This window comes from Camellia sinensis, unplaced genomic scaffold (genome assembly GCF_055761805.1).
Source record: "Camellia sinensis isolate YWXY unplaced genomic scaffold, ASM5576180v1 Unanchor6, whole genome shotgun sequence".
NCBI classification, from domain to species: Eukaryota; Viridiplantae; Streptophyta; class Magnoliopsida; order Ericales; family Theaceae; genus Camellia; species Camellia sinensis.
Genome location: NW_028129474.1, coordinates 9,568,288 through 9,582,809, shown reverse-complemented (window position 1 = coordinate 9,582,809; position 14,522 = coordinate 9,568,288). Strand labels below are relative to the sequence as shown.

Sequence of the window (14,522 nt, the reverse complement as noted above, 5' to 3'; positions counted from 1 at the left end):
TAAACCCTAATGCATGAGAAATGGAAAGTAAACACCATAATTACATATCTGCCATCATGCAAGAGGGTCAGAGTAAGTGTTCGATTGTTTAAACCCTAATGCATGAGAAGTGGCAAGTAAACACAATGATTACAAATCTGCCATCGTACAAAAGGGTCTGAATAAGTGTCCGACTGTTTAAACCCTAATGTATGAGAAATGGCAAGTGAATACCATAATTACATATTTGCTGTCACGCAAGAGGGTCCGAATGAGTGTCCAAGTGTTCGAATTCTATTGCTCGAGAAATGGCAAGTAAACACCAAAATTACATATCAGCCATCATGCAGCAGGGTTTGAATAAGTGACCGAATGTTTAACCCCTAATGCATGAGAAATGGGAAGTAAACACCATAACTGCATATCTGCCATCACGCAAGAGGGTCCGAATAAGTGTCCGAGTGGTCGAATCCTAATGTTCGAGTAATGGCAAGTAAACACCATAATTACATAAATGCCATCATGCAAGAGGGTCCGAATAAGTGTCACAGTGTTTAAGCTCTAATGCATGAGAAATGGCAAATAAATATCATAATTACATACCTGCCATCATGCAAGAGAGTCCGAATAAGTGACCGAGCGTTCGAATCCTAATGCTCGAGAAATGGCAAGTAAACACCATAATTTCATATCTTCCATCATGCAAGAGGGTCTGAATAAGTGTCCGAGTGTTTAAACCCTAATGCTTGAGAAATGGCATGTAAACACCATAATTACATATCTGCCATCACGCAGGGGGGTCCGAACAAGTGTCCGAGTGTTTACACCCTAATGCATGAGAAATGGCAAGTAAACACCATAATTACATATCTGCCATCATGCAAGAGTGTCCGAATAAGTGTCCGAGTGTTCGAATCCTAATGCTCGAGAAATGGCCAGTAAACAACATAATTACATATCTGCCATCATGCAAGAGGGTCCAAATAATTTCCGAGTGTTTAAACCCAAATGCATGAGAAATGGCATGTAAACACCATAATTACATATCTGTCATCCGGCAAGAGGGTCCAAATAAGTGTCCGAGTGTTTAAACCCTAATGGAAGAGAAATGCCAAATAAACACCGTAATTACATATCAGCCATCATGCAAGAGGGTCCAAATAAGTGTCCGAGTGTTTAAGCCCTAATGCATGAGAAATGGCAAGTAAACACCATAATTACATATTTGCCATCATGCAAGAGGGTTAGAATAAGTGTCTGAGTGTTTAAACCCTAATGCATGAGAAATGGCAAGTAAACACCATAATTACAGATCCACCATCATCCAAGACGTTCCAAATAAGTGTGCGAGTGTTTAAACCCCAATGCATGAGAAATGGCAAGTAAACACCATAATTACATATCTGCATTATGCAAGAGGGTCCGAATAAGTGTCCGACTGTTCGAATCCTAATGCTCGAGAAATGGCAAGTAAACACCGTAATTACATATCTGCCATCATGCAAGAGGGTCCAAATAAGTGTCCGAGTGTTTAAACCCTAATGCATGAGAAATGGCAAGTAAACACCATAATTTCATATCTGCCATCATGCAAGAGGGTCAGAATAAGTGTCCGATTGTTTAAACCCTAATGCTTGAGAAATGGTTAGTAAACACCATAATTACATATCTGCCATCATACAAAAGGGTCTGAATAAGTGTCCGACTGTTTAAATCCTAATGCATGAGAAATGGCAAGTAAACACCATAATTACATATCTGCTATCATGCAAGAGGGTCAGAATAAGTGTCCGAGTGTTCGAATCCTAATGCTCGAGAAATGGCAAATAAACAATATAATTACATATCTGCCATCATGCAAGAGGATCTGAATTAGTCCCCGAGTGTTAAAACCCTAATGCATGAGAAATGGCAAGTAAACACCATAATCACATATCTGTCATCATGCAAGAGGGTCCGAATAAGTGTTCGAGTGTTCGAATCCTGATGCTCGAGAAACGGGAAGTAAACACCTTAGTTACATATCTTCCATCATGCAAGAGGGTCCGAATAAGTGTCTGAGTGTTTAAATCGTAATGCTTGAGAAATGGCAAGTAAACACTATAATAACATATCTGCCACCTTACAACAGGGTCCGAATACGTGTCTGAGTGGTCGAATCCTAATGCTCGAGAAATGGCAAGTAAACACCATAATTACGTATCTGCCATCATGCAAGAGGCTCCGAATAAGTTTCCGAGTGTTTAAACGATAATGCATGAGCAATGGCACGTAAAACCATAATTACATATCTGTCATCCGGTAAGACGGTCCAAATAAGTGTCCGAGTGTTCAAACCCTAGTGCAAAAGAAATGCCAAATAAACGCCAAAAGTATATAAATGCCATCATGCAAGAGGGTCCAAATAAGTGTCCATGTGTTTAATCCCTAATGCATGAGAAATGGCAAGTAAACTCCATAATTACATATCTGGCATCACGGAAGAGGGTCCGAATAAGTGTCTGAGTGTTCGAATCCTAATGCTCGAGAAATGGCATGTAAACACTGTAATTACAGATCAACCATCATGTAAGAGGGTCCAAATAAGTGTCCGAGTGTTTAAACCCGAATGCATGAGAAATGACAAGTAAACACCCTAATTATATATCTGCCATCATACAAGAGGTTGCGAATAAGTGTCTGAGTGTTTAAACCCTAATGCATGGGAAATGGCAAGTAAACACCATAATTGCATATCTGCCATCCTGCAACAGGGTCCGAACAAGGGTCCAAGTGTTTAAACCCTAATGGATGTGAAATGGCAAGTAAACACCGTAATTACATATCAGCCATCATGCAAGAAGGTCTGAATAAGTGTCCTAGTGTTTCAACCCTAATACATGAGAAATGGCAAGTAAACACCATAATTACATATCTACCATCATGTAAGAGGGTCCAAATAAGTGTCTGAGTGGCCGAATCTAATGCATGAGAAATGGCAAATAAACACCATAGTTACATATCGGCCATCATGCAAGAGGGTCTGAATAAGTGTTCCACTGATTAAGCCCTAATGCATGAGAAATGGCAAGTAAACACCATAACTACATATCTGCCACCACGCAAGAGGATTCGAATAAGTGTCCGAGTATTCGAATCCTAATGCAAAGGAAATGGAAAGTCGACACCATAATTACATATCTGGCATCATGCAAGAGGGTCCGAATAAGTGTCCGAGTGTTCGAATCCTAATGCTCAAGAAATGGCAAGTAAACACCATAATTACATATCTGCCATCATGCAAGAGGGTCCGAATAAGTGTCTGAGTGTTTAAACCCTAATGCATGAGAAATGGAAAATAAACACCATAATTACATATGTGGCATCATGCAAGAGGGTCCGAATAAATGTTCGAGTGTTTAAACCCTAATGCATCAGAAATGGCAAGTAGCACCATAATTACGTATCTGCCATCGTGCAAGAGGGTCCGAATAAGTGTCCGAGTGTTTAAACCCTAATGCATGAGAAATGACAAGTAAACACCATAATTATATATCTGCCATCGTGCAAGAGGTTACAAATAAGTGTCTGAGTGTTTAAACCCTAATGCATGGGAAATGGCAAGTAAACACCATAACTACATATCTGCCATCGTGCAAGTGGGTCCGAACAAGTGTCCAAGTGTTTAAACCCTAATGGATGTGAAATGGCAAGTAAACACCATAATTACATATTTGCCATAATGCAAGAGGGTCTAAATAAGTGTCCGAGTGTTTAAACCCTAATGCATGAGAAATGGAAAGTAAACACCATAATTACGTATCGATCATCCTGCAAGAGGGTCCAAATAAGTGTCCGTGTGGTCGAATCTAATGCATGAGAAATGGCAAGTAAACACCATAATTACATATCTGCCATCCTGCAAGAGGGTCTGAATAAGTGTCTGTAGACGTCCCCGAACGCTTCCGGGAGGAACGAGCTCCCGTTCTGTTCATTTGGGGTCACTACAGCTCAGGACTCTCAAATTTGTCACGGTTCTAAGTCTGAAGCAAAGAGTCCAAATCCGGCAAATCGTTTTGAGAAAAACAGATTTTTGAAAGAAATGCCAAACATGGACTGCTTTGCCAGATACAGAATCGCCACCTAAATGTTTTTTTATGGGAAATTTAGGAAACCCTGACTCGGTGCCAAAGGCCACGTGTCCGTCATCACCAAAGTTGCCTCAGGTCGGGAACTTGGGTACGATTGGGGAAGGTCACTTCGTGAGCACCCCCGCTCACCCGGTCAGAGACCGGCCTCTACTAACCATGATATCTATTTTTGAAGACATTATGTGTTCTTATTCCGGTTATTAGCTTAGGTTACTATGCGATGCACACAGCATATAAGTATAGACCGGGTCGCCCGAATTGGAACAAAACATTTCATGCTTGTTTATTTGAAAGATGGTTCGCTACTCGCAAGTAGGCTTAAAACATTTGATGATTTATTCCAATTTAAGTAACCCAACCTTCACCCACAGGCATTCAGGCAGATATATCACATAAGCAAATAGCCTCATGGTAAGCATGCTATTCATGGCAGTTACTCACACGCATGCAAGGATGCTAAAGCATAAAACTCACCGAGTACTCCAAGCCAAAATGGAAACCATATTAGAAATCATGCATGATCCTAAGTATACAGAAATGCCTAATCCAACACATGCAAAATGCAACTATAGCAGGCTCGGCTATTCTAAACATGGCATACGAAATGCTAGAGTTAACATGTATTCAATCTTGGAATTGAAAATACAATGCAGTTAGTATGATGCGTCGAGCCCGGTGCATGCAAAACAGATGAATGATGCAAACATGTTGTCATACTATATGCTAATTGAAATATGCCCTAATCTAAACATCATAAGCGGATAAATAAAAGGGAGAAAGACGTGGGGTTGGAAGACATACAACACACACACGCATACTTATTACAGTTATGCCCCCGCGCAGAGGGTCCGAATAAATATACAGTCCCGAATAAAAGAATATTACAGTCCAAATAATACAGTCCAAATAATATACAAATTCCTAATTAATTAATCAAATTAACTAAGAAAGCTGTAAAACTGGCGTGCAAGCCAGGGACTGCCTTGCTTTTGATGAATGATGCATGTCTGGGCTGCCTTGCGCGGAAATCCACTGGGATGCCCCAATTATCCTCTGTTTTGTGATTTTTCTTGGAAAATGCGCCAAACTCCGGAAGTTTCCTGATTTTTCATTTGCTGCAACAGAGAGCAGGAAAGGGGCATAGCAATGTATTTTCACAGATATATGCATGCCTCGATCCTCGCGCCACCAATCACACATATCGAGGCATGATGGCCGAGGAGTCGAATTGCACAATTTAATATGGGATGAATGCACGTATAAACACAACAAGAACCTAACTCCATCATGGATGATCCGGAGTGTCGGTGACTAGGGAATTGAGACACATTCCGTCACTCGGAGTACGAAATGCACCTCGTTTCCCGTGCCCGGGCTAACTTCTATCCCGAACACGATACAATATGCATGATATGCATGAATGCAACTAAGATACAGCCTAGTATGCACAATGCTATGAAAATGAGATGTCTCGAAATGCGTGCACACGGGCACGCAAACTGAGAAAATGACAGAATGCGATCTAAGATACAACCTAGTATGCACTATGCTGTAAAAAAGAGATGCCTCGAAATGCGTGCACACGGGCACGCAAACCGAGAAAATGACATACGCAATGCAAATGACATGGAAATGTGATATGGGCTTACACTAACATGAGAGAGCCTCAGCCCCACTCACATAGGATGCCGATGGATAAAAATGAAGTGCCTCGAAATGCGTGCACATGGGCACGCAAACCGAGGCAATGGCATACGCAATGCAATGGCATGGAAAATGATATGCAAACATGCTAATGGGATTTCAGCACCAAAATGTGGGGGGAAACAGCCCCGAAATGAGGCGAAAGTACACCCGATGCATGGAATAGTCCCGAAACATGAATTTTGGCACCCGAAATGGCCTATAGCTATACCAAACATGCGCAATATGGGCATCCAATGAATAGAAAGTAGCAAGGCAGTCCCAAAATCAGTATTTTTCCAGTATAAATCATGGCCAAACAGCAAGCAAAGATAGGGCAACAATGGCATGCAAAAATAGGGGCCAAAAGAGGGTAATGAAACAAGTGGTATATGTAAAACCCAAACTGAAAAATTCCCTTCTACAACACTTAAGAGGGACCAAAAATATGCACATTTACAGTTTATGGCAACCCCAAAATCAGTATACAAACATGCTTGAAATGCAATGCAAAATGAGGCCCAAAAGTGGCTATAACATAAAGTACACAAAATATTCATCAAACAGCCAAAGACCCTTAATGAAACATGAATAATGGGCCAAAATAAGACTATTTTCAGTTTTGTAAAATGACTAAAAACCGAAGCACAATAGGCTGCCAAGATATGCAAGAAAAGGGGACCAAGGAGGGATATAACATGAAGTAGCATATGGAGGTCCCAAACCATGATGAGCCCTTAATAAAACATGAAGAATGGACCAAAATAAGACTATTTTCAGTGCTGTAAAATGACCAAAAACCGAAGCATAGTAGGCTGCCAAAACATGCAAGAAAAGGGGACCAAAGAGGGATATAACATGAAGTAGCATATGGAGGTCCCAAACAGTGATGAGCCCTTAATAAAACATGAAGAATGGACCAAAATAAGACTATTTTTAGTGCTTTAAAATGAACAAAAACCGAAGCATAATAGGCTGCCAAAACATGCAAGAATGGGACCCAAAAGAGAATATAAAGGCAAGTATAGCATGGAGGTTCCAAACAGTGACGAGCCCTTAATAAAACATTAATAATGGACCAAAATAAGACTATTTTTAGTGCTGTAAAATGACCAAAAACCGAAGCATAATAGGCTGCCAAAACATGCAAGAATGGGACCCAAAAGAGAGTATAAAGGCAAGTATAGCATGGAGGTCCCAAACAGTGATGAGCCCTTCTTCAATGTTGAAGCGGGGATCAAAATAAGCCTATTTACAGTTTACATCATGCTCCAAAACAGATCACACACAAGCTAAAACTACTACGCAAGATAACAGTATTTAAGAAGGATATTGAAGCAAGTGCAATATGGGGGGCTCAAACAGTGTTGAGCCCTTAAGAAAAAGTGAAAAAGAGCTCAAAATAAGGCCACTTTCATATAGGGCCGGAGCTCAAAACGGCAAGAATATATGGCTAAGGAATGTTGCAAAAATTGGCTTAAAAAGAAGGAAATGGCAACTCACCCTTGTAGACCAATCTTTGGTTGCTTCTTGGACCAAGTTGCAGCACCTTTAGCCTCTGAGAAACCCTCATTGCTGCTGGAAATGGAGTGGTGGTGATGGTGTTAGGTGGTAGTGAAGAAAAGGGGATGAAACTTGGGTGTTTTAGGGTAGAAATGAGAGAAGGAGAGGGGATATAATGCAAGAGGCTTAATGGATTTTTTTGTAACCCATAATACAAATGCTGGCCCCTGGTTATATGGAACAAAAAAAGGGAGTAAAGGTGGGGAAAAGGTGGGGGAAAAGGAGGCAAGTTTTCCCCCAAAAAATATCCCCCGGATTGAGATATTTTCTAGGGGATACAACTATACAGCTGTAAAGTGTGTATTGCAAGGAACATGGCCGACCACCTTTTGGAGCTGCAGGTGGCCGGCCGGCCACCCCCCCTAGCCAGCCGGCTAGGGGTCAAAAAGGTCAAGTTGAGTTAGTGGCCGGCCACCACAAAAAGATGGCCTCCCAGGTCCCCTCATCACAACCCTGTGGTTCGAATTTGGAAAGTCTAAAACAAGAGAGAGAACAAACCATTTTTAGGAGGAGTTCAAAAGGTTCAATTGGAGTTTATGGCCGGCCATAAACTTTTAGGGTCCTCCCATGTGTGTAGAACACAAATATGTGGTTTGGGGTTGAAGAAAGTGGCCCCAAGGTGTTCAACATTGGCTCGGAAGTGAGAAAATGGGTGTCGGGGGGCGAAAATGGAATATAACTGGTTGCTAAGATAATTGCTGGCCTCCCACCCTCCAGTGACCTTCCCGGTGATGAAACTGAGGTACCTGCCAAAAATGAACGAAAACCGATGCAAAACGAATGCTCGGGGGCCAAAACGCGCAGCTCGGGGTCCCGAAAATTGCCTGCTAAGCACCAAAAGTGGCGTTCGGCCACGAAGTGGGTTTCTCAGACCCCAGTGTCCCTCAAAAGGGAGAAAAAAGGAAGTATGCCAAAAATCAGAACAAACGGAGATGGTTAGGCGGTCCCGAACCGAGGCACACGGCCAACGGTCCCGAAAAACCGGAAACCGGACTCCGAAATGGGCAAAATGGCCTATAGCCACAAAATGTAGCCCACGGCCACTGAGAGATGGTCTACGGGACCTCTCCCTCCCCTCAGGAAAAGAAACAGAGAAAACCGAGCCTGGTTCGCAAACCGAGGCAAGGCACAGAAGAGGGTTCAGAAGTCCGGAGGCGGGGCTCACGGCCGCGACTCTGAAACTTCTGAACAAGCACATTATGCAACATCACCAAGCGCTCAATCGGTGACGTCTGAGTCTTAAGGTCGGTCAAAAATGGGGTGTCTACAGTTGCCCCTCTTTGATAGAACTCGGAAGTCATAAGTGACGGGAGTGAATGTCAAAGCCCAGAGACGACCCATTTTTGACAAGGCCGAAGACTTAGACAAACGTACAAGATAAACAGAGATGTGTCCGCAGGCATGCCCGCAGGCAAGGGGGAAAAATGCAAAGCGATAATGCAAGAAGCCGAAGGTAACTCAAAGATCGTGCAAATGCAGCAAGCTGTAATGAAACAAGTATTCGCAAATAGATGCAACAGTTTTAAGCATGAATGCAAAACAGCAACTACATTTCATGCAGTTAAGAATGCGGAGGATTATTCAATCCTCGCCACGTCTCACACGGAGAAGATACGATACCTGAGCGATTCGTCTGGTCGCACCAGCCTCAAATGAACCGTACATACAATATCGTGCCGGCAAAAGAGAGAAATTCAACAAGCACAACATGCTAACAACATATATTCAATGTGATTCTGAAAGTTCGACACACGCAGTGTCAGCAAGTGAATGCATCGCGATGCGAGAAAGGAACGTGAGTGACAAAGCATGCTCAAGCGCAGAGGTATGGTAATATCAAGAAAAGCGCACAATAATGCAAGTATGCTCATGAGAATGCAAGTTATGTGCACGATAGTGCAAAACGAGCCAAAATCAAGGTGCCCGTTTGTTACGAAATAACGAGCAAGGAAACGCATGTTTCGGCGAAGGCGACTCGATCACGGCCTCCGATTCACTTCCTGGAAAGGCTACAACACATTCAAAAGGATACATCTTGATTTTGATGAATAATGATGAGACACATGTCAGAACTTGAAGCTGAAGTTCCGGCGGAGCAATTTCGCGACCGGAAGTGTACTTTTCTTGAACTTTTTCAGGTCCCGGGAACTCCAATCTTCCTCAAAATTTGCAGGGAGCTAGGTGAGCCTGTGAGGGACACGGCCGGCTAGTTTTATGAGGGATGAGAGCTGGCCGGCTGGTTTTACAAAAAGAGAATGGCTGGCCGGCCGGAAAAGGTGGCCGGCCGGCCATTTGCCCAAATCCGAGGACAAATTGGTCTTTTCACTTCCCTTTCTTTGTGCTCTCTCACCCAAACACTTTGAGCCTATAAATACAGCCACGAGATCTTCTCCTCTTGCTTTCTGCACCATTTTCTCCTCCAGATCTGAGCTCCATACGCGTTTTCCAACGTCCCGCGCAAGTTGATTTTGCGAAAACATTCAGTTTCAAGCACTTTGGAGCGATTAAATTTTGGCTTCGGGGCTTCTTTTCTCATTTTCGCCACTTGAGGTGAGTTTGTCTCAATATTTGGAAGATTTTCTCGGGAGTTGACTTTTGTTGACTTTTTCATTTCCCGAGAGTTGACTTTTGTTGACTTTTTCCAATTTTGGCTCATTTTTGCTCATTTTTGCTCCTTTTGCAGATTTTCTGAAAATGGCGGGTAACTCTCCTCATGGTGGGGGTTTTCCAGGTGCTGAGGATGATTTTGATGCCATGACTTTGCCCCCGAGGGTCTGCCCCTTTATTCCCGGGAGGTATGCTCCACCAGCACATGTCCTCCCTCGGGCCGTTTTTCGTCATTTCACTGATTTTGATGAGTGAGCCCCTGGAGATCTACTCCTGCGGGAGCCAGAGCATCACCACTCCTACGAGGCACGAGAGGTATTTACTTCATTTTCCGCATTTTTCGTGAATTTCGTGTTTTTGCCATGCTTGAACGCACAGTTTAGCTTATGACATAGTACTTTGTTTGCATCCTGAATATGTAGTTTAAACACTTGAATTTCTGAACACTCGGCTGATTAATTGATTGCGAGCGCACAGCACACATTAGTTAAGAAATGAACACACGGCTCACACACTGATTTGTCGAACACACAGCCCGAATTAAATGGTGAACATATAGCACTCACTGACTTAGAGTAGAACACACAGCCCAAACTTCGATTTTCTGAACACGCAGCCCAGATTGATAGTGAACACGCAACCCACACTAATTGAGAGTTGAACACGCAGCCCACACTAATTGAGAGTTGAACACGCAGCCCAGATTGATAGTGAACACGCAGCCCACACTAATTGAGAGTTGAACACGCAGCCCAAACTAATTTCCTGAACACGCAGCCCAGATTGATAGTGAACACGCAGCCCACACTGATCGAAAGTTGAACACGCAGCCCAAACTTTAATTTCCTGAACACGCAGCCCAGATTGATAGTGGACACGCAGCCCACACTGATTGAAAGTTGAACACGGAGCCCAAACTTTAATTTCCTGAACACGCAGCCCAGATTGATAGTGGACACGCAGCCCACACTGATTGAAAGTTGAACACGCAGCCCAAACTTTAATTTCCTGAACACGCAGCCCAGATTGATAGTGAACACGCAGCCCACACTGATTGGAATTTGAACACGCAGCCCAGATTGATAGTGGACACGCAGCCCACACTGATTGAAAGTTGAACACGCAGCCCAAACTTTAATTTCCTGAACACGCAGCCCAGATTGATAGTGAACACGCAGCCCACACTGATTGAAAGTTGAACACGCAGCCCAAACTTTAATTTCCTGAACACGTAGCCCAGATTGATAGTGAACACGCAGCCCACATTAATTGAAGGTTGAACACGCAGCCCAAACTGATTTCATTTGCACACAGCCTATTTACTTGCACACAGCTTATTCATTTCATTGGCACATAGCCCACTTCATTTCGTTGGCACACAGCCCATTTCATTTCATTGGCACATAGCCCATTTCATTTCATTGGCACACAGCCCATTTCATTTCATTGGCACACAGCTCATTTCATTTTATACTGACACATGTATTCATTCTGAATGCAGGTTGGTTCTCGCAGTGTACGGGGGTATGGCTCCACCGCCGCGCGGGATTGGTATGTCGAGCTCCCGGAGGCTGTCCGAGATTTAGTAGATCTGGCAGGGTTTGGGGCCTTCTGTATTGGATTGTCACGTTGTCCTGCCAGGAGGACACTGATGGCAGCCTTGGTGGAGAGATGGTGGGACACCACCAACTCCTTTCATTTCTCTGCCACTGGGGGCATGACTATGACCCCTCTGGATTTTACTGTGTTGACCGGCCTGGACATAGGAGGTTGGTCCATCCCTTATGACGAGGACATGGGCGAGTGGGAGGCCGCAGGGATATATCTACTGGGAGCTCGCCCGCCTGTCGACACAGTTTCCGGGAGAGTTCGATATACTTGGTTCTCTTCTCACTTCCGGCGGGCGGAGATGGAGCCCGAGACTCCTGAGGAGACAGAGCAGTATGCCCGCGGTTTACTTATGTTCCTCTTCGGGACTACTCTGTTTGCCGATAGAGGGAACACGGTCGGGCTATATCTGTTGAGCGCTCTGGTTGACCTATCACAGGTCAGTCGATACGACTGGGGTGGCGCCGGCCTGGCTACCCTTTACTGCTATATGAGCGCGACCTCCCGCGGGCAGGGAGATTTACTTGGCGGCTACTGGAGAGCCTGGGAGGTACTTTTCTGTCCCCTTGATTTACATTTCTGCTCTTCATTACTTGTACATTGCACACACAGCGCACTTTACAGTCTGTATTTTGCCCTCAACACTTTGTACTTACATTCTGCACTGCTTTTCTCAGTTATGGGTTTACGTATACTTCCCAGTATTAGCCCCAGAGTTGGAGGCGGCAGGCCCTCCCATGACCCCATATTCACTGGTGTTCGAGGGCCCGCACCGGCCGAGACCCCGAGAGACTCTCCTTTATCTTCGGCAGTACTTTGATACTATGCGGCCATCGGAGGTACTTCAGAACTCTCAGTCCCTTCCATTTTCATCTTTGATTTGCTACGCATATTCCCGATTTCTGATTGGTTTATGGACTTGTTATCCGCAGATTACATGGCAGCCTTGGGCGCTCTTGGGTGATGGTCTCCGATTTCAGTATCCCGGAGGATCGGGCACCTCCCAGTACAGGTTCCTGCTCGAAGGACCTGTTGGTAGAGCATGGTTTCTGGGGGAATGCTTTCTGCGTCAGGTATGGGGGTATACTTCTCAGGACCCTGCCGCAGCACCCCCAGTCAGTATGCGGACTGCTGATAGGCTCTCTCACCAGGAGGTAGTCGGCGCTATGCTGGGTAGTGATGCCTTGTTGCACCTCGAGGAGGGGGACTACGCCACTTACTGTCATACGTATTTGATGCCTCCACTGGCGGGGGTTCGCATCCCGATGACGAGGTCTGCTGGTACGTCATCTTCGAGCCAGGCCCGGGCTTGGGCTACAGACGCCCCTTCTACTAGTAGGGCTGCTATATCGAGAGGTGGGGGTAGATCGGTTCCTCCGATTCCTCCGACTTATCCTCATCCTGGATGGCCGGACATGCCGTCCGAGTTGGCAGGATGGCGTTTTGGGACTCCTTACTCGATTCCATTAGAGCCTCCACTTCCTGACCATAGATATGTCAGGGATCCTGATTCACCACCGGTATGATTTATAGCTTTGATTTATCAGTCGGGTACTTAGACATTCATTCCTTTACTGATAGTTTTGCCTTTGTATCTGCAGCCTCCGGTTGAGTATGTGGACGAGATGCTCGGGGTGATGGCCGCACTTGAGGGCATGGTCCTTCGGAGAGAGACACACCTATCTGTTATGGGTGTGCTGGTACCGTTCATTTTTCTTGTATTTATCACACTTCTGATGACACACTGGTTTTGAACATTCTTCTGCATTGTAGAGCACATCCGACACACATCCCACTCACATACTGTACTCGTATTTGATTTTCATATTTGAACTGATGTATTGAACTTTTCATTTTCAGATGCCTCCTGTATATGCTCAGCCGCGGGCCGGGCCACCTGGGCCTCCTTGGGGAGCTGGGCCATCTGGGCCTTTTTACGGAGCTGGCCCATCTGGGCCTTCTCAGTGAGCTGGGCCATCCAGGCCTTTCCGAGGAGCTGGGCCATCCAGGCCTTTTCGAGGAGCTCGAGGAGGGTCCTCCCGCAGACGCAGGGCACACGTTGTAGAGGCGGAGCCCGAGGAGGAGGAGGAGGCTACCGACCGCCAGTCAGAGACATCTGCTGAGGAGGGGGGCTCCGGTCTTGGTTCGGGGAGCAGAGGCGAGGCTGGGGGGGATCCTGAGGACGACAGCTCCGACCCGGATGATGATGATGGTGCAGAGGTTGTCCCGCAGAAGAGGATGAGGAGTGCTTCTCATTCCCGCTCCCGAGGGCATTGATGCTGCTGTTTCCTGCTTTATTTTCCGCTTTGCTAGTAGTTTGTAGCACTTTGCACATTGTTAGGCAGTTTTATTTTTTTGTAAAACTTGTACCTTTGTTTGTTGTAAAACATGATGGAATGAAACAGCTTTTGAAAAGGTGTTTGTATTTTAAACTTTTAGCATCGTATCGCATCATTTTATTTTGCACAAAAATGAAATTGAATGGGAATGTGCATTGTGTAATCACCAAGTCAGGTAGTGAACCGACGCAACAAACTAAGCAACTCAACTTACTAAGATATAACAGAACCTTAGGAAGTTTACAACTCAATAAGCAAAATACAATAGTGTTGACAACGTAAATAAACAAGACTTAAACAACTCAAAGATTGTTTAAACAGAGAGCAATGACTCGAAAACACGAAGCACGTCCGCTCGACAAACAACTCGATAAGCAAAACAACAACTCGATAATCAAAACAACAACTCGATAAACAAAACTCCACAACAACAAAGTGTACTTCGGACGATCTGGGCACCGGAACGCATCCGAAACAGAGGGAAATGAAGGCCTTTGACTCTCCCGTTGCATGGAAATGCTTGAAACTTTCCCTCGAAGGGTAAAACAGGGCCAAGGAGATACACTGGAGCATTGACGGCCACCTTTGGGAGCCGGCCGGCCAATTTTATGGA

At 44.7% G+C, this 14,522-nt stretch overlaps 1 protein-coding gene across 1 annotated transcript in view; it reads left to right on the top strand.

The window, feature by feature from the left end:
• The window catches only part of LOC145818246 (uncharacterized), an 86,115-nt gene extending 75,710 nt beyond the window's left edge, over positions 1-10,405 (top strand). Inside the window, exons 6-7 of the mRNA XM_082912887.1 lie at positions 10,039-10,127; positions 10,385-10,405. Coding sequence (XP_082769013.1) covers positions 10,039-10,127; positions 10,385-10,405 — 110 coding nt within the window. The remainder of the gene's footprint in view (positions 1-10,038; positions 10,128-10,384) is intronic.
• The last annotated feature ends 4,117 nt before the right edge of the window (positions 10,406-14,522 follow it).